General features: G+C 50.8%; 1 protein-coding gene across 2 annotated transcripts in view; it reads left to right on the top strand.

Moving 5' to 3' along the window:
* The first annotated feature begins 2,659 nt into the window (after nt 1-2,659).
* SEMA3F (semaphorin 3F) overlaps nt 2,660-27,464 on the top strand; it is a 64,834-nt gene continuing 40,029 nt past the window's right edge. For both annotated transcript variants that reach the window (XM_074283306.1, XM_074283307.1), the window contains exons 1-2: nt 2,660-3,254; nt 10,123-10,283. In XM_074283306.1, the coding sequence (XP_074139407.1) occupies nt 10,160-10,283 (124 nt within the window). In that variant the 5' untranslated portion in view covers nt 2,660-3,254; nt 10,123-10,159. The remainder of the gene's footprint in view (nt 3,255-10,122; nt 10,284-27,464) is intronic.

A 27,464-nucleotide genomic window follows, 5' to 3' on the forward strand; every position in this document is an offset into this window, starting at 1 on the left:
TGAGATTGGCACAAGGGAGCAGAAGTTATTTGTTTGAGATCAGATTACCAGACTCAGAGCAAAGGATCAGTCATTCTGATTGGCTGGTATTCAAAATTCCTTATCTTCCTCCCACAGCTCATCCCCAAACCAAGCTTCCAAGGGACGAGGTGATCCTGTTGCTTCCATAGGATCTTAGAGACTCAACATAGTTGATCTGAGGTACAGTCTCAGTCGTGGGCTGGATATGGGTCCATGGCTAGACAAATTCTTGCTTAGGGCTGGTCTCTGGGGCTCTGAGCTAATCACTGAGATGCACCTCTTTACTTCAGCTACTGGGATGGGGAATCGATGAGTCCTTAGGTCATGAACAACAAACAACCTTAAGGCTGGATGGACCATCTCATCCTCTCCTGTTTATTCATTTTCAAAGAGGACAATGTCTTGACTTTCCAGCGAATTGGATTTAAGGGAGGCAGAATTCCACAGTCATTAGCCTCATTCTCTCTTCCAGAGCCATTCATGTCTAGTGGCAAGATGCCAATCAATGTCCAGGGTGCAGTGTATGACCTGGGCATCTTTGCTGTCTGAATAAGCTCCAAGAGGTCCCCCGCTGCCTTCAAGGCACTTGGAATGAATTGTTCTCATCCTCCCATTTTGCCAGGGGAAGTCTTCACAAACTTGGGGTAGACATTCCCCTAACTAACCATCCCTTTGGTTACCCTCAGCCTAATTTAGCCAGTCTGCCCGGAAGGTTTCCTGGGCTGCTGCCCATACTCTGGATTTTTGGAGCCTCCGTAAGAATTGAGTGACAGGTGAGCACCAAAAAAGATGAACTAGAAACCCTGAAAAGAGCCTTGAACCTCCTGGAAACACCCCACACAACCTCTAAAGTGTAAATGAAGTGGGGAGAGGTGATTCTGCTGTTTACTCTGGGGCAGTTCAGCAGTCTCCTCTTCACTCTGGGAGGAGTTGAATGGGGAAACCAATTTCCCTTTGGTGGGAACTGGGGGTTGGAGCCAAGGAGTTGGGGCTGAAGGGGAGGGGGGTTGGGCCTTTGTGCTCTGAACAGGAGGGGCCCGAGTCCCGCCTGGTTTGGGGTTATAATAACATAAGAGTCTTGCCAATCCTGCTGCTCTCACTTTCCCTCTCTCCCTAGAGGAGATCGGACACACGATCTCACTCTACTGCAGAACCCCTTTCCCCTTCCTCCTGGACTCCGCTGGAGAAACTAGCCAAAGAGCATGGATCTGTTTAACAGATGGGTTAACTGAGATCTCCAGGAACAAAAATTCTCAAGGGGGTCAAAAAGAAAAATCTGAACCCAGGACTCAAAGCCAGGGAAGGGCTCATCAGAGAAGGGGCTTAGAAATCTCTTTGGGTTTGGCGCAAGGGGAGCTCCGGCTCTTCCCTCCCTAGGAGCAGTCCCGACCCGGATTCCCCTCTGGCCTGTCCCGGATGGCTTCCCCCCCCCCCCCCCCAGGGCCTGCCAGGAAGCAGGGCGAACACTGCCATCTACTGAACACCGGAGCCCTCAGGCAGGCTCGATCCCGCTGCTTCGGGCCCAGGCCAAAGCCCAAGGGACATCCTCCTCCCTCCGGCCCCTGGAGGCATTGGTTCAAACCCTCAGCCTTCCAATCCTACTCTTCCCCATTGCTAACCACTAGGGTTGAGGGAATAAACCAGGGAAAAGGAGGCTGCTCCCCCCCCCCCCCCCGCCAAGGATACGTCCAATTCCTCCTTAGGAAGGTGGGGGGGGGGACAAGGGGGTAGCGATAACTCTCCCCGTTCCTTCTCCTCCCCTCTTGTCTTTGCCCGTCTTCCCTCCCTCATCTCGTCTCTTCTCATCCTTTCTCGTCTCTTCCATCTCCTCTTTTTTCCCTCCCCATTCTTTCTGCTTCCAATCTTCCTTTCTCTCCCTCTCTTCTCTCTCCCCTTCCCCCCTCCGCCTCCGGCTCACCTCCTCCCTTCTTCCCTCCTTCCCTCTTTCCCTCCTCCCCTTCTCGCCTTTCCCCCCCTCTCTCACACCTAGCCCTCAGCTTTTCACCTCTTCCCCTCCCCTTGCAGCCGCTGCTCCTCCCCCTCCTCCCTCCCGCACCCTCCCCGGGGGAGTTTAGACCCTGGATAAACACTAGACTCAAGTATATAAATAAGGGAGACAAAGCCGAAGGGAGAGATTAAGGGATGATTATCGCCGAACAAAAGCGGTCGCGGGGCTGGGGGGCTTGGTTGGGATGGAGGGGAGGAGGGGAGGAGGGGACGCCACCCCGTTTCGGGGCTGGGGCCAGGCCCCTAGCTCGGGGGTGGCGGGCAGGGGGCTTGCGTGGTTTAAAATATATTTTAAAAGCTGAGGTGTGTGTGTGTGTGTGTGTGTGTGTGTGTGTGTGTGTTTAATTAAAAAAAAAAAAGGGCCTGGGCTCCCCTCCCCCGATGCAGACCCGGGGGAGGGCACGACTCCGCCCCTCCCTCACCCGGCGCCTTTGTGGCGACGGCCCCCTGAGCTGCTCGGCGGTGGGTGCGCGGGGCGCAGGGCCGGGCCGGACAGGTGGAGAGGGCGGTGGAGAGGGGGCGGGGAGCGCGGGGCCGGGGCCGGGCCGGGCCGGGTGGCTCCCCGCCCCGGGAGGTGGGGCCGGGCTGGGCCGGGCTATGCAAATTCCCGCATTGAGAGGCCAATTGCCTGCGCGCCGAGAGCCGGGCTCAGTGCGCTCGCTTTTCGCCAGGCAGCTAGGCAGCCAGGCAGCCCAGGCAGGAAAGCGTCGCGGCCGGCCCCAGCCCTAGCCCCGGCCCGTTCCCGGCCCGGCCCCGTCTCCGATTCCGACTTCAGCCCCAGCTCCGGCCCCAGCCCGAGCCCCGGTGGCCCGCCAGCGCCCCGCCTGGGGCTCCAGCCGCCCGCCCGCCCGCGCCCAGGTGGAATGCGCCCCAGGCGCGCGGTCCAGGGGGCGCAGTCAGCCCGTCCCGGGGGAGGCGGCTCCCGTGGCCGGCCCGCCTCGTGCCGCTGTCCCTGACTCTGCCCCGCGCCCCTAGCCAGTGCCCCGCGCCCCGCATGGATTCTTGGGGCAGCCACTGAAACCAGCCCGGAGCGAAGCGGGCCGGAGCACTTGGGCGCCTAGCGGGCATGGCCCGGGGGGGCCGCTAGGTGCGGGGGCGGGGCCTTGCTGGGGGGAGGGCGGGGGGCTCGGCTGGGGGGGGCTGGTGGGGAGCCCTGGCTGGGCTGAGAGGGCCGGACACCGAGCCCGGGAGCCGCCGCCGTCGCCGCCGCCTGCGCCTCGGGAAAGGTGAGTGGGGCCAGAAACGGGGGAGGCTCTTGCAGGAGCCCCAAGTGGGCAGGACTGGGGGGCCGCTAATTGCACCCCCTCCCCGCTCCAACTCTGCTGAAGTCCTTTGAGTCTGTCCCCCAACCCCCTTCTGGGCCCGCGTTGGGGAAAGTACTGGGCCAGGACTCCTGCTTGGGGGGGGGGGGTAGGACTAAAGGCGAGAGTGCGGGGCTCAGGCGGAAGACGGGGACAGACCCCGCGCGCCCAACACTCAGTGAACTGAGAAGGGCTCGACCAGGTGGGCCCTTTGAGGGGGGCGTGACGTGAACCGCCCCTCATTTAAACCAGAGTAGACGCATCGTTAACTCCTTGAGGACCTCAATCGTGGACTTTGGGGCTGGGGGTGGGGGGTGCAGAAGCGTCTTAGTCTCTGCGTGATTGGGTGCCGAAGCAGCAACTTTTCTACCCTGGACCTTGGGGGCTGTGGGTTCTAACAGCCCCTCCCCCACCCAGGCTAGCCCCGTGCTTCGAGAGAAAGGAGCCCCAAGGGGCGGAACATTTTCCCCCAGCGCAGACCTCCACTTCCCTATTGGTGAAACCTCTTCTCCCACTCCCCACCACCTCCCCCACATCTTCCTGGGGAACGAATCAACTTTGTGCCTCAGTTTCCTCTTGTGAAATGTGATGGTAGTGGGAAAGGTGGATGTGTGGGAGAGAGCTGGGTAGAAAAAGTATTGGGGAAATTGGTGACCATGGAAAGTGGGGGACATTGGGTGAAACTGCCTAGGGCTTTTACTAGGTAGTGGGAAAGGGGGGTAGGTGAGGAAGACCTGGGCAGAAAAAAAGTGTTGGGGAAATTGATGACAATGGAAGCAGAGAGATATTGGGTGAAACTTCCCAGGGTTTTTGGCCCAGTTCCTTGGGACCTCCCTAAGCAATCCCTTTCTCTTTTCTGTGAGGGGGGGGAAGAAAAGGGACCTAGTTTAAGCATCAGAAAAAGATGGTAGTGGGGGGGGGAGAGAGCTCTAAAACATCTTGTCTCCATTTCCTCTCTCACACAAACCCCCAACTTAATTTAGAAAGGAGGGGGAACTAGGCACTATGATGTGTGTGTATGTATACATTGGTGGGGGGAGGTGGGAATGATGGGAGAATCCCTTCTGCACTCTGCCCCCAACAGACTTCCTGAACATCTCTGCCAATTTTGCTCCCACATCTGCCTGTTTGTTATTTCTGTGATTGTATAATTAGTGGGAGACCCCAGGGCTGGGGAGACCAAGGCTATTTCTATCAATGGGAGAGGGGGTGCTAAGTGGGGAAGGAATCCAGACATGGAGGGAATGGGACTCTCACAATCCAGACCTCGGGGAAGAAGCTGATTAAGGAGTGAAGTGGTGATGGCAGAATCTCTGGGAAGATGACCCAGGAGCCCTTGCTTGCTTGCTCAAGCTATCAGCTTGAGGCCCAGTCTGTGAAATGGGAAGAGGAAAATCTCCTGTCTGGGACTCCTGAGAAAGTCAGGGTCCACAGTCTGATGAAGGAAGATGAGAAGAGGGAGTGAAGGAGCAAAGAGAGACAGACAGACAGCTCAACAGACCCCTGTTCTATCAGTCAGGGAGAGGAAAGAATGGGGGAGGGCTGGAGAAGGAGCAGGCCGGCTGGGTAAATAACACTTAATTCTTCAAATAGCTTCACTGCTGGCCAATTAACTCCTTCATAACTCCATCTCCATCCTGCCTGCCTACATCATGCCCACATGCAGAGGGAGAAATGGTGGTCAGAAGAGGGGTAGGTAAAACTGAAGAGACTCAGACATGCTGGACCTCCAGACCCATCTCTGGAAGACCCCAGAAACTTGGAAGGGCCAGAGATGTCCTTGGGCCTGGGAGAGGAGGAAAGAGCCGAAAGCGAGTAGAATCGGCTAATCTCTGAGGTCCCTTCCAACTCTGAAATGTGAGGCTGGTCTAAGCAGTGCTTCTCACAGAATTGAGAGCTGAAAGGGACTTTGAGCTCTTCTAGTTTAAAGGCTCCATTTTATAGATTTAAGGAAACTGAGGTTAAGAAAAAAAAAAAAGATGCATTGATTTGTCTATACCCCAAGTATTCTGATCAAAACCAACTCTTTTCTGCTATACCACACTGATTTCTTTTCTGGGTGGGGCCAGGGCAGATTAGATTGAAGGATTTGATTGTAGAGGGGTTTGGAGGGAGGGGAAGAGGAGGATTTGAGAAAGATGCTAAACCTTCAATAATAGCAGTTAACTACAAGTATAGAAATTATCCTCTGGTACAATCCAAGGCTAGCCTAAAGAAATAGTGGCTATTTCTTTCCGTGTTACAGATAGGAAAACTGAGGTTTGAAGAAGCTGGTAGTGGGTCACTGAGCAGATGGGGAGACCTAGTTTTTTGGGTTTGAGGAAAGGGTTAATGAGGAAGACCCTAAGCTGGTGGGAAAATCTCCCTCCTGACAAATAGGGAGGCAATAGAATTCTTAGTGTCTGGCCACTTAACTTAGGGATGCTGCCATCAGTTTAGGGGAGCTTAGAGGAAGACTGAAGGTAATTCTGAGGTTCCATTGCTGGGAAGATGTTCTGTGGAGGGAGGAAGGACAGGAAGGCACATGAGATTGCTTCTCTAGTACTTCATAGGCTCCAATTCTTTTGCAGATGTAGGAATGCGTCCCTAGAGCTGAGGAGGCTGAGTAGGGCCTTTTCCAGACTAAAGTAGAGCTGTGGGGGAGAGTCTAGGCTTAGGGGGACCTGTGTGGAGTGGGTGAGTGCAGGGAATTGGGAATTCAGGTATGAAGTTGGGGCTTCAGATTCTGAAGAAGGAGGGAGTGGGTAAGGTGGAGGTAGGAGGTACGGGAGGAATGGGAGAATTCCCTGCGTAGCTGGGCAATGCCTCTCTGGAGAATTCTGGATCCCCATCAAGATTCTTGGTACTGGTTGGGGAAGAAGGGATGCGAGGTTAGAGATGCTTGGGTTTTGTCCTTTGCTGCTACCCTCTGTCTCAGCCAGATAACTTCTCCAGGGGTTCAATCTTAGGCTTCTAGTCCAGCAGCACTGGGTTATCACCAGTGAGGTCTGGTGAGGTGGGTGAAAGGACAGGCTGGCACCCAGTGGTGGTTCATGATTTTCTGAGTTTCTGCTGGTCGATCTGCTCAGAGAACCTTCTCAAGCTGGATGGGGCATTTCCTAGGTTGGCAGTGCCCTGGTAAATCTGGGCCTTTCCTCCCATTAACCTTGTTGCCCCCCCCCCAACACACACCTGAGAAGGCGGGGGCAGCGGTGGCTGCTCCAGGAACCGGCTGGGCCAGCCCATCCTGTTGAGTCCCGTCCTTGGCCCCTGTGTGTGCCTAGTTAGATTCTGCCTCCTCCTCCTGGGCTTAGCCCCCCCTTTCCCCTCTGCCCCCTCTCCCCCAGCTCTTCAGCTCTCTTTTTCTTTGTTTGCTGCCTCCTTCCCTTCCCTCCCCTCCCTCCTTCCCTCACCCGCTCGCTCACTCACTAGCTAGCGGGCTCAGGCGGGCTCCCAGGCGGTGGCGGCAGGAGCAGAGAGAGCATCCTTGGCCCCAGCCCACCCAACTGGATTGGTTTTAGAGAAACCTAACGGGCCCAGCGGAAGCGGGGGAGGCCTTGGAGCAGGGGCAGGCATGGGTCTGGGCCTGATCTGGTCCAAGGGGGTCAAGATGGAGATAGGAGACAAACAGCAAGCAAGGAAGAGGGACAGCAGACAATGCCTCCTTCTTCCTCTTTCCCTTCTTCCTTTCTCTCTCTCTCTCTCTCTCTCTCTCTCTCTCTCTCTCTCTCTCTCTCTCTCTCTCTCTCTCTTCCTCCTATCTCCACCCAGGCTGGTGGGGGCTGGACAGGCAGCCTGTTCAGTGCAGTGGGTGGGGGAGTAGGGGTGTCCCTGTCAGGATTGCTGAGGGCCCCTGGCTTCAGCCCCAGGATAAAATGCAGCTTCATCAACTTGTCTCAATTTGACAGGTTAAAGAAACACACAGAATCCCTGCTCTGGAACGGGTGGCCCCATCCCACCTCCCTCCACCCTGCTTAAAGGGACAGAGCTGCTTAGGAGTATGTGTTTTGAGGGGTGGGTTGGGGGTTAGGAGAAGGGTGGTAGGGCTCTCTGTTTCCCAAGTCTTCACCTATTCTACTCCGATCTTTCTAAGAATTTCTGTATATCTTAACCCTTTCCATCCCTGCTGAAAGGAAGCTTACATTCATGGAAACTGAGGTATAAGATGGCTTTGTGGCCAGTTAGGGAGCCAGTGACCCACCTCACTTCCAATCTGGTATTTGTCTGCTTGATTTCTGCTCGGCGGTCTCTCGTTCACCCAGCTCTGGACAGACTTTGAGGTACCCACTTCAGCAAATAGATTCACGGTGAACCGAGATCTTGTTTCCCTGCGTGTATTTTTGTGGGGAGCAGTGTCCCAGAGAACAGGGAAGAGGAGTTTGATAAGCCAGGGGTCATTTTTAGGGATATTTTTTAGGGAGTTTGAGGATTCCCAACTCTGCCAACTCAGTGCCTGAATTTAAGCCGATTCTGCTCTGTCTCTGGGCCTCAGTTTCTCCACCTGTAAAACCAAGGACTAAAGTTTTAGAGTTTTCTTCCAGCTATAATGTTCTGAATCTTTTGTATCTAAGAGGCAGGAGCCCAAGGCTCAGAGTTCCTATTGTTCCGTCTTTCCTTCCCTCTGCCACAAGGAAGGACTCCAGAGGACAGGCCTCTAACTCAGGTCAGCATTATGCACCTTGACAATTCAGGGCTTGCACACAGATTTAAGCTTTAGGGGGGCCTGGTTTCTTTATCTGTAAAATGAGAGGGTTTACCTGCATGGCCAACACAAGGCCCCTTCTAGCTTGAAATAGATGATCTTTAAGAATTCAATTTATCCATCCTCTATTTTTACAAAGAAGGAAACCGAGGCTCCAAGAGAAGTGATTTTCCCAGAGTCACCCAGAGCTGGTGAGTGGCAGATCCCAGGTTTACAAACCCCAATGCCAATGAATGCAACAGAATAAAGAGCTCTTAATGATCATTTAGCCTAACCCTCTTGTTTGTTTTCTTAACCAGAATTGGGGCATTTGTAGAATGCCTCACATCTCATTAATTTAATTAATTAAAAGGCTCTGTTTCAGTGACACACTTTGTCAGAAACTTCATTACCGAAGCTGGATGAAGGGCAGGAGTGGAAGCCATATTATTAAGCCCCTTGTTTTATGAGACAAGGTAATTAAGTCTGGAAGAAGGAAAAGGACTTAGTTGAGGTCACACAGTCCTGAACAGGCACTTTGGCAGCCTATTCCTGAATTAAGGTTCCCTGGCAAGAGGTAGACCCGGCACTGGGTGCTGGCTGGGAAGGCGGGCACACACATGTGACCCGGGTTATTGGAGGCCGTACCAGCATTGGCCATGCCCTCCGGTGCTCCACCCTACCCTCCTGGTCCTCAGCTCGGTACTTAGCAATTCAGTGGGTGACCCCCACCATCTGAGTGAAGATTAAAACAGATACGGAGGCAGGGAGCTGCCTTCCTGACGCCTCATTCATTTAATAGCTGGGCATAAAGGCTAGACTAGTGAAGCGAGCACATTATATGTAGAATCTGAAAATCTGAGTTCAAATCCCCCATCCCCGCTGTTTCTTATCTATTTGACCCTGCTTCCTGGGTCTCAGTTTCCTCATCTGTAAAGTGAGGGGCACGAATTGCCTTCCGGCCTCTTGATAGATTTCCCTGTAATCACCCTGAGGGTCAGGGTCTAATCCCTGGAGTCCTGCCAGGAGAACGTGGGGCTGAGCAGGCTCCAGTTCTGGGCTGGCTTTCCATGCCAAGTGCCCCCTCCCCACAGGGGGAGGGAGTTGGCACCCGTGCCTCTGCCAATCGGCACAGTCTGGTTAGGAAGCAGTCTGCTTGGACACCTGGTGTGGGCGGTGTTCCCCAAACAGCCAGCCTGCTGGGGAGACAATATTTGAAAAACACAGATTTGAAGTGGGGCTGGTTTGGGGAGTGGGGGAGATGAGCCGGGGAGAAAGCTGTGCTGGGGCACTGGCTGGGATGGCTCTGGGAAAAGAACAGGTGCTCGATGGCAAGGGGGAGCCCGTCCCTTGGCCCCTGCGCCTTCAGCCCATCTTCTTCCTCGCTGTGCCCAGAGAGTCTGACCTAGCCTGGAAGTTCTCCTTGGCCTCTGATCTGCATTTCTCTTGCTGCAGCTGGAGGCGATTCCCCCATTCTCGGGCTCTGACTTCTTCTGCTGCTGCTCCCCTTTCTCCCCTTCTTCTATTTCGCCGGGTATCTTTGTCAGTCTGTCTCTCTCTGTGCCTCCCCCCGCCCCCAGCTACTGCTTGTCTCTCTCCCTTCCTCCCTCCTCTCCATCCCCTCCCCGACTCCCTTCAATAATCAAATCCAGGTTTTTTGAGTTGGGAGGAGATGCTTGGCTGAGGTGGCCGGGAATGGCCCCATCTCTCTTCCTTTTCTTTCCTGGCTGGAAGGGGAACAGCCCCTTTTGTCAAGGGTGGGGGAGGGGTACCCTCCTGATTCCTTTGGTTTGATAAGAATGGTTTGGGCTTCTTCACAAAAGGCCAGACCCTCCTTTTATTTCGAGGTGGGGAAGATAGGGAGAACTGGGGGCCTTCTAGAGAGACTCAGACCCTAGATCCTTAGCCCCGGACTAGATTTGCTGGGGTGAGGATGGATAAACAGGTTGGGGAGTGCTGGGGATACTCGAAAGGGTCTTTTGTCCAGAGGGGACAGACTAAGACAGCCCTATTGGTGGGGGCTCTCCCACTGGGGAGATTATCCTTTTGGCCCCGTGGTGGCGGGGGGGGGGAACCCCATTTGTCTCTCTGGTGGGAGCTGTCTGTCCATCCTGATGCAGATTCTGTCTCCAGGTATCCCGAGGGCCACATTTGCCTCCCTCACCCTCGGATGCACCCCATCATGCCCGCCGCTGTCCTCCTCTTCTGGGCCTCCCTGCTGACCGGGGCCTGGCCTGCTGCCCTCACCAAGGACTACCTCTTTGCCACCCCCAGGGTCCAGCTCTCCTTCAAAGGTAAGAGATGGTTCTCGTCGTCCTTCACTGTGCATTGGCCATTTTAGGACTAGAATTCCAGACTTCCCTTTATGTGTACAGGCCTTGGTGAGGCAGACCCGGAAGCAGGCAGAAAGGAGTGACTTTTCACTTCCCTGCCAGTGGTGTGGAGGCTTGTGATTTCCCACGGCACTGTCCCCACTCTTGGACATGGAAGATTAAGAGGTGACAGGGTCAGTCTGGGCCTCCTGAGAGCCAGGCGGGAGAAGAACGCCGTCCTGGGTCCTCGGACACAATGGGCTAATGGTTTGGGAGGTCAGGATCGTGGTGGCCGGGCTTACCTCGCTCTCTGTCCATTGGGTTTCTCATTTGTCCTCGCTGGAGGGTAGTGTGGGACAGTGGTCAGGGAGTCCTTCAATGGGCACTAGCAGAGTCTCCCGGTTGCTTCAGTCCATTGTAGGGGATGGGGCAGGTGGAGGCCGGGCCTTCAGGAGCCCACGGTCTGGCTTGGGGAGGCTCAGAGAAGCAATGACAAGAGGTGCTGGTACAGTGGGAGAAACTGGACCAGGAATGAGGGTCTGGGTCACTTTTCCTCCTCTCTGTAGTTTCTCTCCTGGGTTTCTCTGATTCCATATTGTATTAATGGCTAGGTATATGATTAAGATTTAAGGGCCATGGCAGGGAGAGGGCAGAGGTCAAAGGTGAGCTGGGGTGATCAGGGGACCCCTTTTAGAGGGATGGGAGTGGTTTGGATTCCCTCCCACCGGGACCTGGTGGGAATCATGGTCCATGAAAACCAGTGGGGTGGGTGTGTGCTCACACAGGCCGGCTTTGTTAAAGACTTTCTAAGAGATGCAGATGTCAGGACATTTTTCCCCTTACCAGGGACACTTGGATGCACTCGGTATCCATGGACCTGAGACTCCCAGAGCTGGGAAAGATGTGGTCACCCTAACTGAGGGGCCCAGAGCCAGGGGCCTAGCTGGACCAGTGAGCCATGGACCTCAGACCGAGTCCTTTATTTGCAGGGAGGGAGATTCCCGGGGGGCTCGGGCTGAGTCCTCCATGGTCAGCACCATTTCCAGGCTCCCCTTGAGCTGGTATTGCCAACAGATCAGGGAAGTGAGCTGTCTTTAATCAGCTTTTCTGCCTCGATAACTTTTGTGTGGAGTCTCTTTCCCTCTGGTGGGGCTCAGCAGGGGTGGGTGGGGGGCAGGGCCCAGGAGCCAGGGAAACTGCTGAGCTGTGGGTTTGAGAAATGGGAGGAGGAAGAGTTAATCGCTTAGGACTGTGAAATCCCCTCAACTCCCCCGCCTCCTCAATGGCCAGCCCAGGCCCCAAAAGGTGAGAGATTTATTCTGCTGACACCTCCGCCCAGCCCCCTGGCCCCACTTTTACACAGCAGCTGATTAATAAATAGGAGAGATGTGGCCACCCCCTCTCTTCCTTCTGCCTCCTGCCTACATAGCCAACTTTAGCTCTGGGTGACCCCTCATTCTTCTCCTTCCTGCTCCTTCACAGCCACGCTTAAGGGTCCTGGGCTGGTGTCTGAACCTCGAAATGCTCCTCAGCCAGTGCTAGTGGAGGAAAGAATGGCCTGTATGTTTCTGGAGGGTCTGGTGGGAAGAGCCCTGTGTTTAGAACACTTGACAATTAGGAGCAAAGCCTTCATCTTTGTGCTTCAGTTTCCTCATCTGTAAAATGGGGAGTAGGGATGGGGAAAGTGATCATACCAGCCTTGCAAGCTGGTTGTTGGAAATTTGTTCTGTAAACTGCAAAATATTTTAATGGGAATTTTTATCCACATCTCAGGGTCACAGGTCAAGGGGTGGACTCAGAAATCTGGCAGTGCTTTAGAGCCTAAAAGTTCAGGGATACTTCATCTGGAAACAGGGACAGGGCAGGTACTAAGGCAGACCTAAGGGAAAGGAAGCCACTCCCCCAGCTTTAGTATAGCCAGGCCTGGTTGGGAGGAAAAGGTGGGAGGATTCCTTGAACCCAGGTCTTTTTCTGCTCTCTAACAGGAAATTAAGAAGGGCAGGATGCTCCCATATCCAGGAAATCTAAGGCCTTTAGAATTTGGCTCCTCATCCAAATAATAGCCTGGGACCTTGAACTCCTGAGTTCCTTGCAAAGGAGAATGACATTTTACAAAAGGATTGGACCTGGGATGAGGTCATGTCAGCCTAAGTCCCCGGCTCTGCTGATTTTTTTATGTGATTAGACAGGCGGGTAATGCTAGACCTCAGGAAAATGAGAGATCTGGACCAGATAATCTCAAAGGCTGCTCTGGTTGGTTCTGTTTGATTTGCTCAGAAATGTGTTGTTTCCTGACAGGAATGGGCATCTCCAGGAACACCCAGAGGCATCCTTCTGTGGTCAGCGAAAGCTGGGGAATTGAGTCTGGGGTGGGAACTGGGGAGCTGATATGGAGGTGAGAGAGATTGGCTCTGAGCTCTGAACCTCTGTCCATCTCTGGCCGGACTCTCCATGGCAGGAGATGATGGAGTAAGGGGCCGACCCAGTCTGGCCCTGATAAGGAGGTAGCAGATCAGTGTTGGGGGGTAGATAAAAAACAAAGGCAGGAACCTGGACTGAGATTGAACAGAAGCAACTTTTCCTCCCCATTCTAGGGGGAAAACCTGGCTAGGGCCTTCTGTGCAAGGGGGCGGGGGGGGGGGGGAAACAGGGAAAAAAGAATGGAGATTTACTCCCACCCTGATGGAGCCTTTAATTTGTGGGAGAAACTAGGAAGATAAAATATAAAGCACCCTTCCCCTCAGTGAGCTAAGAGTCAGAGGCCCCCTTTACTCTCAAGGAGCGCCTTGGTCTGAGGGGAAAGGGAGCTCATAAGAGGAAAGAAAAGAATTATTAGTGAATAGAATACAATGAGTTTCAGTTTCTCCACCTGCAAAATAGAATTGGGTCTTACTAGATGGCCTCTGATGGGCCTTCCTAACTTTGAACTGTAGGGATTCTATAGAAGGGTGAACAAAGAGTTAATTGCTATTTAGGCAGCAATGAGGGGAGGGGAGAGAACTATATTTTGACCAGAATTTAAAATTCTTTGCAAATCATTTCTCCCAATCTCAATTCTTTTGGTGTGACTTCTTTCCCAGTTTAATTTATTGCTTTTAAAAAACAAAACAAAACACTAATAGTTATTTCATTAAGTATTCACCAATTGCATATACAAAATTTTAACATTTAAAAAAAATTCAGTTTAATTTAATGAGCATTTGTTACAATATGTGCACGTCCCCAAACAATATTGGGGTAGTATTAAAGGTAGATCCAGTAGAGTCTTATTCCCAGTGTGAAGGCTATGTGGAAGAATAATTCTGATAAAAGTTGACCATCACTGATGCCTCTAGGATCAAAGGAAAACTTCTCTGTTTGCCATTTAAAGCCCTTCTCAGTATGGCTCCAGATTTATGTCCTATTACTCTGCTTCCCACACTCCCAAGGTCCACCGCCACTGGCCCACTGACTGTTCCTTATTCAGGATGTTCTGTCTCTGTCTAGGAGGCTATCCCTTCTGTCTGGAATGGGCTCTCTCCTCAGCTCCACCTCTTAGAAATATTTCCTAGTTTTCTTCAAATTTCAGCTCCTACCTGGGCCCTTTGCTAATCCCTTTCCCTCAAACAACTGTTTCTTGCCCTGAAAGTAATTTATGTTGACATTGTGTGTGTGTGTGTGTGTGTGTGTGTGTGTATTTATTAGCCATTTAGATACATTTCCTCCAAGACATGCCAGCTTCTGGAGGTCTGGGATGTTCTTGTTTTTTGGTCCACATCCTCAGCCCTGAGCACTGTGTTTGCTTGTTGTTCAGTAGGCACTTAATGTGTTTTGAGATTGAGCTGGATGCCAAAGGGAGGAGAGGTCCAGGAAGAGTGAGCAGTTTCCCAAGAGAAGGAGAGATTCCTTTTATGGGTGTGTGTGAGTGTGTGTGTGTGTGTGTGTGTGTGTGTGTTTTAGGATTTCATGTAGGAAAGGTGGCTCCTGAACTGAGTCTTGATGGGAAGATTTCTGTAATCAGAAATGACTAGGGATAGAACCCCCACTAGGAGGTGAGAATATATGATCCAAGGTTCCTTTGAGTTTTCAATACTCTGATTATAACCCAGTGATAAGAAGCTTGCTCTGTTAGTGAATTGGAGAATGAATTGGAGGGAGGAAAGACTGGAGTCAGATAGGCTGCGTCACAGGCTCTTATAGGTGAAAAAGAGAGAAGAAATGAGGGCTGGACTCCATGGTAGCTATGAGATTAGAGAGGACTAGAATAATAATAATGTCAATAATAGATGGCTTTAAATAGCACTTCAAAGTTTGTTGTTAAAAATTACTGATATCTTGTGTTTTTCATCACTTTCATTTCCTAAGATATCCCTCCTCGACTCCTTAAGAATGAGAGAGAAGGGGCAGCTAGATGGTGCAGTAGATAAAGCACTAGCCCTGAAGTCAGGAGGACTTGAGTTCAAATTTGACCTCCGAAATATAACATTTCCTGGCTGTGTGACCCTGGGCAAATCACTTAATCCCAATTGCCTCAGCATTAAAAAAAAAAAAAAAAATACAAGAGAGGGAGAGACAGAGATAGAGAGAAACAATTGACAGTTAATCTACTCTCCACGTTGTTCAAGTTAATGTATATATATATATAAAGTTCCAGAAGTCTTAATGCAGTTTTAAGCTATTGAACCTTGCTAGTATGTGAAGGAGAGTAATGGATAATTAGGCTATTGCAGCTTAAAACTCCATTAAGACTTTTGGGACACCCTGTTTACTGTTGATTGTCTCCATAGTCCCCTACCTCAGCAATGAAGAGAAAGTGGTAAATGAATTTTGTGGGGATCAAGCTTGATCAAAATCATTTTGCAACATTCAGTTTTAGTTATATTGTTTCTTTCCTTTTGCATGTTGCCCTCGCTGTATATGTTGCTTTTCTGGTTCTGCTTAGATCTTCTTGTATCAATTCATATAAATCTTCTGTTGCTTCTATGAATTATTTATATTTATCTTTTCTCACACATGTACCAGAGTTTGGGTAGCCATTTTCTATTAGTTGTCATTTACTTCATTTTCTGTTTTTACTACAACAAAAAAGCACTTGAAGGTCCATGTAGTTTTATATAGCTGATCTGTCTTGATTCTCACTTTTACTCGTTGTTCGATCCTGTTTCAGTCTTAATGACCCCATTTGGGGTTTTCTTGGCAAAGATGCTGGAGCAGTTTTGCCATTTCTTTCTCCAGCTTATTTTTACAGATGAGGAAAGCGAAGCAGACAGGATTAAGTGACTTGCCTAGGGTCATACAGCTAGTACATGGTTGAGGTTGCATTTAAACTCATGCTTTCATGACTCCAGGCATGCTCTATCCATGTATCATCTAACCAGTTAACCCGGATTCTTACATACCGAAGGAATTATCCTCCTTTTACAGATAAGGAATCTGGGGCTGAGAGAAATTTAACTGATTTGTCCAGAATCCCTCATATAGTAAGTTTTGGTGGGCTGCAAAGGTTTAAAGCCTGGCTGGTGGTTTCCCAGAGCTAGTAACTGTCTGGGAAAATGAGGAACTCCAGGACAACTTGTCCAGCACTCTTTATGGGTATTGCCCCCGAAGCCCTGGTCCCTCCCTCCCTCCCTCCCATGCTCTGATAACTGAGGGGTTGGAACATTTAAAATTCCTTGTGGTTGAGACACTAAATGGGGATTTTAAAAGCTGCCACCACCCCTGCACTTAACTTAGCTGGGAGCCATCCCAGCCTCAGCCTCAATCTTTGGGACCTGCCCATTAAGCAGCAGGGGAGGTGTGAAGGCCCCATGTCTCCATTGTTCTGTCCTTGTAAATGTTTACCCTCCTGCAGGAAGGTAAACCCCCACACCCCTTGTCCCTGCTGTGAACTCACAATTGTGTTGTGGCAGGGAGGAGGTCTCTTGAGGTCTGTTGGATGGGGTTGGGGTAGAATCTAGGGAACTGCATTTCACATGGGGAAACTGAGGCACTCGAGGTTATCATTACAGGAAGTCATCTCCCACTTTCCCTTAGGGAGGACTATAACAGGGCTGGGAATGAAACCCGTTTTAGTGATGGGCTCTTCAGAACAATAAGTACTTAATATATATTTGTTGAGTTAAAGTAGACCCTGTAGACAGTCTATAAGTATTTATTAAGTGCCTACTATTGCCAGGCACTGTGCTGAGCACTTGGGAATACAGAGGGATACCAGGCAGTAGATAGCAGGCCTTGAGGAGCTCACAGTCTAATGGGAGAGATAGCTAGAAAACAAATGTGCACAGGAGGCCAGACTCCCGGCCAGGAAACACTGAAGCCACAAAAATATCCCATAGCCAGCCCAAAAGGGCGCGAGATTGGGAGCAGGTTCAAATCCTGACATCTCATTGGGTCTCAGTTTCTTCATCTGTAAAGTGGATAGGATACTTCTTGTACTCCCTCCTTCCAAAATGTTGATGAAAGCATTTTTTTCTTGTTGCATGTTTGTTGATCAGTCATTTCTTAGTCTTGTTTGATTCTTCATGACCCCATATTGGGATTTTCTTGATAAAGATATTTGGAATGGTTTGCAGTGTCTTCCAGATTATTTGACAGGAAAAAATGGAGACAAACAGTATTAAGTGACTTTCCCAGGCTCACACCCCTAGTAAGTGTCCCCAGTCCAGGACTATGTGTTCTGTCACCTAGCTGCCCCTTTTGCATACCCTGTTGTTAAAGAGATAAAAACTCTTATTAAGTTGGGAGAGAATTCTTCTGCCGCCACAACTCTGGGAGTGGAGAGGCTGCCCACCCTGACACTGGAAAAGGACCCTGAAGGAGGATGATAATAAGGGGCACCCCTGAACCTGCTCCGCTTCTGCTGACTAGCCATGGGGCAGACCCATATGAGGAGAGAGGGGATCAGTAAGGGAGAGGCAGGTGAGAGGAGAAGGGCTGCATTCCTCCAGTAGGCCCCATCCATCAAGACCCCTGTGGTGCCCGGAGGGAGGCTGAATCTTGAGCCTCCCCGGGGCTGGGTGGCTGGGTGGTTCCTGGACATAAGAATTGAGTTTTACTTGCTGGCTCTCAGGTGGGAGGGGAAGGGATGAGCTGAGATTTGTTTCCGAGAGTTGATTCCTGGCTCTGCTGCCTTCCTTCCCATCGAATTTCCCAAGGAAAGGCAGGGGGTGGGGCTGTGTGCTCGGGCCTAAGCCTCCAGCAGGCCAGCCTCCTCTCCAGCCCTAAACAAGAAGGCAACTATTTTTATTTGATTCCAAGATAAAAATACCTCATTCTTTCAGCCCCTGCTCCCACTGGATTTAGGGACAGTCTCTTTTCTCCCTCCCATTCCATCCCTATAGCTGACATTTATAAAGCCTAAATTGCCAAAGCCATTTATTTACACACATGATTTCTTTTATTTTGTGAAGTAAGTGAAAATATTCCTATCCCCATTTTACCGGTAATTATAATTGAGGCTGAAAAAGTTTAAGGGATTTGTCTAGGTCTACAAAAGTCACAAAGGAACAGGATTATGGGGATAGGGGCTGGAAGGGCAGGTTAGAAGTAGAAGACCTGAAAACCCATGACTCTGGACTCTGCCCCAGCCGTGAGCCCCCAGTCTGCTGGGAGGTGACCTGGAGGAAAGGCAGCAGCGCTAGCCTCTGGCCTGGCGGCCCTGGTTTAGCTAGCTCTTGTGGGGGAAGGAGAGGTCTTCAGTGGAACAGTGTTTTATGTTAAGGATTGAGTTAATGGCTCTTCACTGCCATTAGGCTAATGGTTTAGAAATGAGTTAAGTGGGGAGTTTGGCCACCCTCGGGAGCCCCTCTTGAGGCACAATGAGTGGCTTTAACCAGTGGTATTGGGTCGACAGCATCTTCTCTCAGGGATAGCGGAGTGGGGGAAGCTTGTTCTGCTCTGAGAACCTCAGTTCCTGACTCAGAGGTATTCCAAGAAGTGGTTCAGGGTATGGGGAAGGTATTTCCCCACCTACTTCTTCCCTCCTCCCCAGGCTGTTATGTGGGCATCTCTTTGCAAAGCCAAAGAGCTTTAGGAAGGGAACTGTTAGTTTTCATGCTGGCAGTGAGTTGGATCTCGAAGGTATCAGAGAATTTGGACCCTGAAGACCTCAGTCTTCCTGACCCATCAGACTAGAGGGATCTTGGCCCTGTTTTCCTCACTTGGGCTTCCCCATTGCTTGGAGGAGAAGGTAATCTAAGTCCTGATCCCATAGACCTTATTTCTCTCTATAGCCTTGGCTGAGAACCAGCTTCCCTTGCCTTCAACAGAATGCAGCCTGGATTTGTCTTGGGAGAATGGGAAATAGTAATCACAGTATCTTATATTTGAAGCTGGAAGGGACCTCAGAGACCCTCTTCTCATTTACAGAGAAGGAAATTGAGATCCACAGAGATCACATGATTTGCCCACAGTCATTCCGGTAATGATAGAGATGGGATTTGAACCCAGGACCATCTGAGGCTCCAAGGGGTTCAATTTCCTCATCAAATCAAAGCCGCTCTGTCCCCTCCCTTGTGTGGGAGACAAGCTTGGGGACTACAGTATAATGAGAAATATGGGGAAGTCCTCTCCAAGGAGGGAATGGGGCTCCTCCCTCAGCTCAGAGCAGGTCCTTCGGGTCTCCCAAGAATCAGGGATGGAGCCAAGAGGACTCAGGAGAACCTCACTGTGGTTCCGAGGCTGTGGCGGGTTCTGGTGAGGGTTAACCTCGAGACCTCAGCGGATCTGGCTTTGCCAGGGAACAGGGAGGCTTCTCCCCCTTGTCCCCCCTCCCGCCTCCCCCCATCCAGCGGGTTTTCATTGGCATCCAGAGTCACTAGTGCATACTCACTAAGTAAATCATGTTTCTTGGCCCTCCCAGCCTCTTAGTAATCATAAAGAATTTAAAGGAAAACCACTGAGATGAGATTTTTATATTGGCTTCCTTCATCAAGCCTTCATGCTTAGAGAGCCCCTAAAGCCTCCACCTGTGTCTCTCTACCAGCAGGGCTGCCCTGTTCCCCCCTCAGAATTCAGCTCCCTGGGAGCCTGAGGGACCCTGTTTTGTGTTTGAAGCCTGAGTATCTGACTTGGGGTCACCGGCCCTCTCAGCCCAAGGCTGGAAGACAGACCAGCAAAAGACCTTGTCTCTGGGGTCACATCTGGATTCAACTCTAGGCTCTATTCCTTACTGCCTCGGTGATCTTGATCAAGTCATTAGCTTTGTGTGTAGACCCTTCGTTTTTTCCTATGTCATACAAAAGAATTACTCTTTTGGTCCCTAAAGTTCTTTTCTGCCCTAAATCCTATAATTTTGTAATTCTGGTGTCTGAGGGGAGGGAGAGTGGACAGGCTTGGCCATGTGGTATCTCTTTAGAAATGGGCTTGGTGCCCCTAAGCCTCTTTGCAGGGCAGTGCCCCCTAAGATTCAGCTCTTCTTCCTTTTCTCTCCATTTTCCTACATCACTGGTGTTTCTGAAAACTTTCTAATCCTCCTCCCCTGCAGCATGGGCTCCCGGAGGGAGGTCATCTCCTGCCCAGCCTCTGGGCTCATAAGTCATGTCCTTTTCCACCAAAGCCTCAGCTTCCTGTAGCTCAGATAGAGCCCTCAGTGGAGCAAAAGCAAGGGTTTGCCTTGTCTTCCTTCTAGAAATGTTGAAGTGGGGCTGGGATCTGGTTGCTTTGTCCCCTTTTTTCTGGGGCTTGAGGAGGTGTGCATTTGGAAATCCAAGGCTCCCCACCCCAAGCCCTGGAGAGAGAATGGAATCCAATCTCCCTTTCCTCCCCCTACTCCCCCCTCTTTGTTCCTGCCTACAAAGCCTTTAGGAGTGGAGGGGGGGAGCGGCATCCTGGCCCCTTGGCCTGGAGCCTCTGAGAAGATGAGAGAGCCTTGCTACATATTTCTTAGAAATAGGAAGAAACCTTTTCCAGGAGGCTCTGAACTCTGATGCCAGAAGGCTCCAATTTAGGCCCAGCGGCACAGCCCACATGGTCCAATGAGTCTTTCCCTGGCCTTGTGCCCCCTTTCCCCCTCCCCCTCCCCAGGACTCCAGTCCACGTAGGAGGAGAGGCTGTGGCCTCTGGCCTCTGGCCGGCCAGAACAGAGAGACCAGGGCTTACAGAGCAAAGGGAGGAGCTGGGCGAGGGCTCTCCATTCTCCAGAGGGGCAAGTGAAGGATAGAGATCCCCAGCTAAAATGGCAGCCAGGCATCCGGCCTTGCCAACAAGCCCATCTCCAGCCAAAGTCTCAGAGCTCTTCCTTTCTACCCCCCTCTTTTTTGCGTGCTCTGAACCCAAATGAAACTTGGCTTTGCCGTCCACGAGCTGTGCAGTCCTGGGAGGAGGAGAGCCCACATCTGCATCCTGATCTGTGTCTTCTATATGGGCACATGGGTACTCTCTGAAGTACAAACTCCTTGAAGACAGGGACTGTTACATTCCCAGCTCCTAGCACAGGATCGGTCACATGGTAGGAGCTTAGACCAGTTACTGCTTTCCTGCAATTCCCCTTCCTGATCTATTAAATGAGATGATTGTCCTCTCTACCTCACTTGTTTCAAGGAAGGGGTGGGGGGGGAACCTGTCCTATGATTTCACTGACTTAGGGGACTCCTGAGCAAGGAAACTCCCTCCTCCCTTGCAGGTCAGCACATTGTTTTGGAGGGCTGCCTAGAGTGCTGAGAGATTGACTGATTTGTTGGGGTCCCTATGCAGCCTGTTTGTTCAGCTCAGATTTGAACCCAAGTATTCCTGGTTCTTTTTTTTAACCCATCTTTGCTTTGTAAATGGCTCTAGAACTGGCTCAGCAGACTCAGAAATGTCCAGGAGGCCCTTGATAAAGCCAGAGAAAGGCTTCCATTTATTTTACCTAAGCACTGCCGACTTTATGGACGCAGGCTTTGGCCTGCAGACCTGCATTCTGACAGGTGGGGAGTTTCCCTTGTAGGGATAGTTTCAGTTTCTCTGGTCCTCCCTGAGAAAGTGAAAGATGGTTAGCAGCTCTGGGGAGAAAGGAAGGCTGGGCTTGGGTGAGATCATCCCAGAACGGAGCCCTCCGGACTGGAAGGGGATCCTTGAGTCCCAGCCTTCTGCCGAGGCCCTGGGAGAAATGGAGGACAGGACACTGAGCCTAAGGGGACCTGGTCCTTGAAGGAGGAAGCTCCCTGGCCGGTGTCTGGGCCAAAAGCGACCCGAGTGGTTTGGCCTCCTGAGTCTCAGAGGGCTTCGGTGTAATTAGGGAAGGCAGACACTTCAGTTCGGATGACTTAGAGCTTCAAGGAATCTTGTCTAGTTTGGCTCCCTCCTTTTTACAGCAGGGAAACCTGGACCTCAGGGAAGGAAGAGATTTGCTTAATTAAGATTACACAGCTAGCAGGGGAGAGAGACAGGATTTGAATCTGGGTTTTCTAACTCCAAATTACATATATTGTCCATCTACTGAGCATTTCCCTTTGGGCCCAAAAGGGCCAAGTGGGGAATGGAGGGGAGATCCTCCAAGTTAAGGAGATAGCATCAATAAAGACTCTGAGTGGAGATTGCTGGCCCGTCCATAGCTGAAGCTGGCCTGGCATGACAGGGCTGGAGCCTGGACTGAAGGGAGCGTTTGGGCCGGGGCTCCTTGGCTTGATTCCCAGTTCTTAGTTGCTGTGTGATCTAGGAAAGGTCGATGTCTCTCTCTGAGGTCCAGATCAAGATCAGCCTGGACCCAGAGCGGTTCAGGGAGGGGAGAGAACTCAAACCCTTTGGCAGCAAAGTACTGGCAGCATTGGGAGTCGGGGGATTGTATGCCTGGTATTTGAATCTTTTTCCAGAATTATTTATGGCCTGTTGTCCCCCAAAGCAGAATAGCAGATGGAGCACACCACCTCTGAGGCTGGAACAAAGTCTAAATGCCCCAGGCAGGGGAAGACTGGAAGGCAGGAAGCCTGGGTCCCCATCCCAGGAGGACCCGAGAGCTTAGAACTATTTCTCACACTCATCCGGTCCGATTTTTCCTTCCTCTAATGTTTTCCCAATCCTAGATCTCATTTCATCCTTCAAAGAGCCTCTGGGAAATGACTTAGAGGTTATTATTACCCCATTTTACAGAGAAGGAAGCTGAGGCCTTGGAAAGGAAGTGACTCTCCCATCATCAAAGAGTGGGTGAGTCAGTGGCTGAGGCTCAGATTTATTTTTTTTCTAATAAATTTATTTATTTTTAATACACATTATTTTATGAATCATGTTGGGAGAGAAAAATCAGAGCAAAAGGGAAAGATCATGGGAGAGATTAAAAAAAAAAAAAGAAAGAAACAGAAGAAAGAAGTGAACAGAGCATGTTTTGATTTACATTCAGTCTCCTCGGCTCTTTTTCTGGATGCAGATGGCATTTTCTGACCAAACTCTTGGGATTGCTTTGGATGAGGCTCAGATTTAGAGCTGGACCTTTTAGGTCATCTAGGACAAATCTGTCATTTTACAGATGAGGAAACTGAGGTCTATTGAGGTAAAATATCCCCTAAACAGTAATTACCCCAAGCTGGGTCCAAGTCCAGCAAATTTGCTGGATTGGGATTTGAGGTCGGGTCTTCTGGCTGGACTAGTGATGCAGGAGGCCTGTCCTGGAGCATCACATTCCCTGCCCCAGCCCGTGGTTGAGTAAGCTCTGAATGGGCCCGGCCCCTTGTTCCCAAAGCAGCTTCCAAGGTGGGGCCAACAGTCCTGTCAGCCTGTGATCAATGTTTTTCCTCTTCATACCCCCTGCCTAGACTTCTTCCTTCCCCCTTCTCCCCTCCCCCAGCCCGGGCTTCCTGTTCCTGCTACTCCCATCATCAGGAAGGCTCACTCACGTGGGGAAGGCAGCCTGGGCTATTGGACCCAACCTGGGAGTCAGCCATATCCCTGGCTCTGCCCCCGTTTGCCATTTGTGTGACTTTGGCCGAATGCTTTGTGATCCTGGGAGCTTGGAAGGGGTCCTCGACATTAAGCCCTCCATTTTGAGGAGTGAGTGGGCAGCAGAGATACCCCAAGTCCCCCTGGTGAGAGACAAAACTCACATTCTTGACCCTCTTCCCCACCCCCATTCCCTCATACTGTCTTCCTAACGTCCTTTCTCAGGATCGTCTAACTTCCTTCTGCTGATAAATTCTTCCATTTATTGGATTGTAATAGTGATCGTGAGATTGTGAGTCTGAGTTCCCTCCCTCCCCCTCTCCCTCATTGCCTTGCACACAGTAGGAGTATTTAATCAATGTTTGAAGTGAATCGAGCTGGGGCTAGGAGAGACTTATGTTCTGGGAGGAGCCCCAAGTGGAAAATCTGCCAGTCCAGTCTCCAAAAGGCCAGGCCCAAGTGGAGCATCCAAAGACTTTGGTTCTGGCTGTTTTCTCCCTCCTGGAAGGAGCCAAGTGAGCCAGACCCCTTTGGGCCTACCCAAGAAGGAGTTAATGAGTAACCACAATGCAGGGGGTTGGGCCCTACCTCCCATTTCAGCCAGAAGTCCCCTTCCCACTCAGAGACAAGGAAAGCCTGGACAGAACTGGGGGTGGGAGTTGGGGAAGGAGAAGAGATTCCTCTATCTGCCTCCCTGCCACCCCCCCCACTGATGAGTGAGGGTGATTTATGGGTGTAAATGAGCCATGGAAAGTTTGTTGTGGTTTGTGCAGAGACCCACCAGAAGCCAGGGAGGAAGGGGTGAGGGGTTTCCGGGCAGACCTGGAATGTTTGTTTGCAGGGAGGGGGACACGGGGGAGAAAAGCTAAGTAAGCCCGAGGGACAGAGGGTCTGTATTTCCCCTGGGAGCCAACTCTATTCTGTCTCTCATCAGGTTCCAATTGTCTGTTGTGGGCCTGGTTTTCCTATCTATGAAATCCTGTCTCATAACCAACTACCCCATCCGTGCTGACCTGCTGACCATGTTCCCATGACTTGGGAAGGATGGGGGCTATTAGTCCCAGTTTGTGGAAGTGGAAACTGAGGCACACACAGTGGGGGTAGGGACTTGCATGACATAGTTGGTGGTGAAGAAGGCAGAGCACAGACCCAAATTCAAGTCTCCTGATTCCAGGCCAGAACTCTTCCCCCTCCAGCCTGCCAAGTTCCAGGCAATGATTTTTTCCTTCTCTTCTTCCCCAGGGACAGGCAGGGGGTGGAGGGGGAAAAAAAAACCCTCTAAATTCAGTCTCAGAAACAGCTCAGGAATTCTTCCCTTCTCCCCTCCTTCTCAATAATTCTTCCAAATTTTTTGATAAAGACTCTGGATGCAAGGGGCATGGGTTTAGCACTAGGGAGAGTGGGGTGATTGGGTACAGAGGGGCCCCCAGGAGAGCCCCATCCTCTACCTCTGTGAAGGTCCACCTGCTGCTCCGTATGCATTAAAGGGCTCCATAAACAAAAACAGAAGTCCTACCAGTGAATCCAGGAGTGTGGGGCACACCCACAAGCTTCCACACATACATGTACACCTATCTACATGTGTGTGCAGACTTTACCTGCTCATGGATACTTAAGCCCACAGGGCCATGAAGCCGAGGCTCCTTTCAGGCCCCCAAAGTCAAACTCCGAGTGGAAGGGCCATCAGTTGCCTGGGGGCCATGATGGGCCGACAGCCCAGCAGAGGGCTGGGTGTTCCTGTTTGGTCCTCTGAAGCCTTAGGGATCATGGAGACACATGGGCACAGACAAGCCCAAAGCATACCTTAACCTCTGCCCGGGCCACTCACATGTATAACTCACATGTCTGAACCACTGGCCCCTCAACTCTCTTTTCCCAACTTGCTGTTTTTCCTTTGGGACTTTTGTGCTCTGATCCTCCTGCCACTCACCCTGTTTTCTTTCTCCAGCTCCCTCCCTCCCTTTCCATCCTTAACCCCCCCGCCCCCCTGTTTTTCTGTGTCTGTTGTTCTCAGTATTTTTATCTCTTCCCCTCCTTGTCCCCTGCCACCATTTTGGGGTTGGAGCAAGACAGGGCTCTTCCATTCATTTTTGTGGGTAAACTGAGACACTAAATGGAAGAGAATCTTTCCCAAATACTGAATCAGGACTGAGTCCAGAGCAGAGGTTTTTCTGACCCTGAGACTTGTCCCTTCCCATCCATCCCCCCCCCCCCCATCCTGGGTCCATGTATGCTGACTTATCATCCTTCTTTCTGGGAGGTGTGGGCCTATGTGCAAGCTGGAGGATGATCAATGAAACGTGTTTTTAAAATGAGCCCACATGCCCATGTAGCCATACATGTGCTGTCTTTGAAGCCTTTGGTCAACGAGCCCTGTCTGGACTGGCCCAGGCTGGTGGAGACAGGTTTGATGCCATCTCCAGTGATCTGGAAAGGTCAGGGGAGAGAGACCGTGGGAGGCAGAGGCAATGGGTCAGCAAGGAGGCCGGAAGGGGGTCCTTCCCCGCCCCTTCACCTGCTCTGCTGGAAAGGCCAAAGGTCGTTGACTGCGGGCACCCTGGCCCAGCCCAGACCCGTTGTCCTGGGTTACAGGGAGCAGTGAGAGCACTGTGGGAGTGATCTGCTCAGCCCAGAGAGGGTGAATTCCTGAGTATCAGTTTTGTCTCTTTTGGGATGGAACAAACGGCAAAGCTTGAGGCAATCTATGATCTGGATAGCTTTGGGGAGGGGCAGGTGGGAGATGATGGAGCAGCCCCTCATCCCCCATGGCTAGCTGTTCTTTTTCTGCCTCCAGCCTTTCTGTGATCATCCCTGATCATCTTCCTAATGCACACCTACTCTCAGAGGCTTGTGGTTTAGCGGGGAGGGGTCTGAATCTGGAGAGACAAAGACTTGAGTTCTAATCCCAGCTCTACCAGCAATTAGCTTCCTGGCTCAAACAAATCACTTAACTCCTCTGAACCTGTTTCCTCATCTGTAAAGTGGAGGTTGCCATAGCACTCCCCTTTCAGCATTGTTATATGAAATATGTAAAGGTTATTAGAAGTGGAATGTAAAGCACTTTACGGGCCTACAGCTCTATAGACATGTGAGATGTTCTTATTACTGTGTCATTCACCTGTTCAAAAGCTCTCAGCGACTTCCAATTTCAACTGGGGGAAAAAAAACCAAACCCTCAACTTCTGATCTTAGGGCCCTCTGTAATCTGGCTTTGGTATTCCTGTCTAGACTTATCTGCCCTTCATGTACTATGTTTTGTCCAAACCAAAACCTTTTTTGCCTCAGTTTCCTCATCTGTAAAATGAGTTAGAGAAGGATATGAAAAATTACTCCATTATATTTATTATTATTATAATTTTTTATTGACAGAACATATGTATGGGTAATTTTTCAGCATTGACCCTTGCACTCACTTCTGTTCTGACTTTTCCCTCCTTCCCTCCACCCCCTTCCCTAGAGGGCAGGCAGTCTCATACATGTTAAACACGTTAAAGTATATCTTAGATACAATATATGTGTACAGATCTGTACAGTTCTCTTATTGAACAAGAAAAATCGGATTCAGAAGGTAAAAATAACCTGGGAAGAAAAACAAAAATGCAAGCAGTCCACATTCATTTCCCAGTGTTCCTTCTCTATCACTCCATTATCTTTGCTTAAAAAACAAACAAACCCCAGTGAGTTCACGAAGAGAAGGACACAGATGAACAACAAGGCCTCTTTCTGCTGTGTCCTTTCTCCCTTAAAAATTTTCAGATTTTTGCCCTCAAGGCCCAGTCCAGGCCACCTCCTCCAGGAAGTCTGCTCTCACAACTCTTCTTTTTTTTTTTTTTTTTTTTTTTTTTTTTTTTTGCTGAGGCAATTGGGGTTAAGTGACTTGCCCAGGGTCACAGAGCTAGGACGTATTAAGTGATCTGAGGTCAGATTTGAACTCAGATCCTCCTGACTTCAGGGCTGGTGCCCCTGTTCTCACAACTCTTTAGGCCCTGGCCCCCCCACTCAGATATTCTGGTGACTTCATTTAGATTTATTTTTTATTTCTGCCCATCATGTTGGACTTTGTATGAGGATTTTATGGGCACCTGCCATACCCTTCCTTTTCTGTCTTTGAATGCTTCCCATCCGGGCATAGGAACCCATACAAAAGTGCCTAATAAGTATTTGTTGAATCCTTCCCAAGGGGCATGGGTCTTCAGGTTAAGTATCTGGCAGACCTTGATGCTGGCCTGCTCCCTCCCATCCCACAGGGTAAGGATCGACTATGAGCCCCTTTTGGACAAGCCACCATTTCATAGAATTACGGGTTGTCAGGGCTAGAAGAAACTTTGATTCATT

This window comes from Sminthopsis crassicaudata, chromosome 1 (genome assembly GCF_048593235.1).
Source record: "Sminthopsis crassicaudata isolate SCR6 chromosome 1, ASM4859323v1, whole genome shotgun sequence".
NCBI lineage: Eukaryota > Metazoa > Chordata > Mammalia > Dasyuromorphia > Dasyuridae > Sminthopsis > Sminthopsis crassicaudata.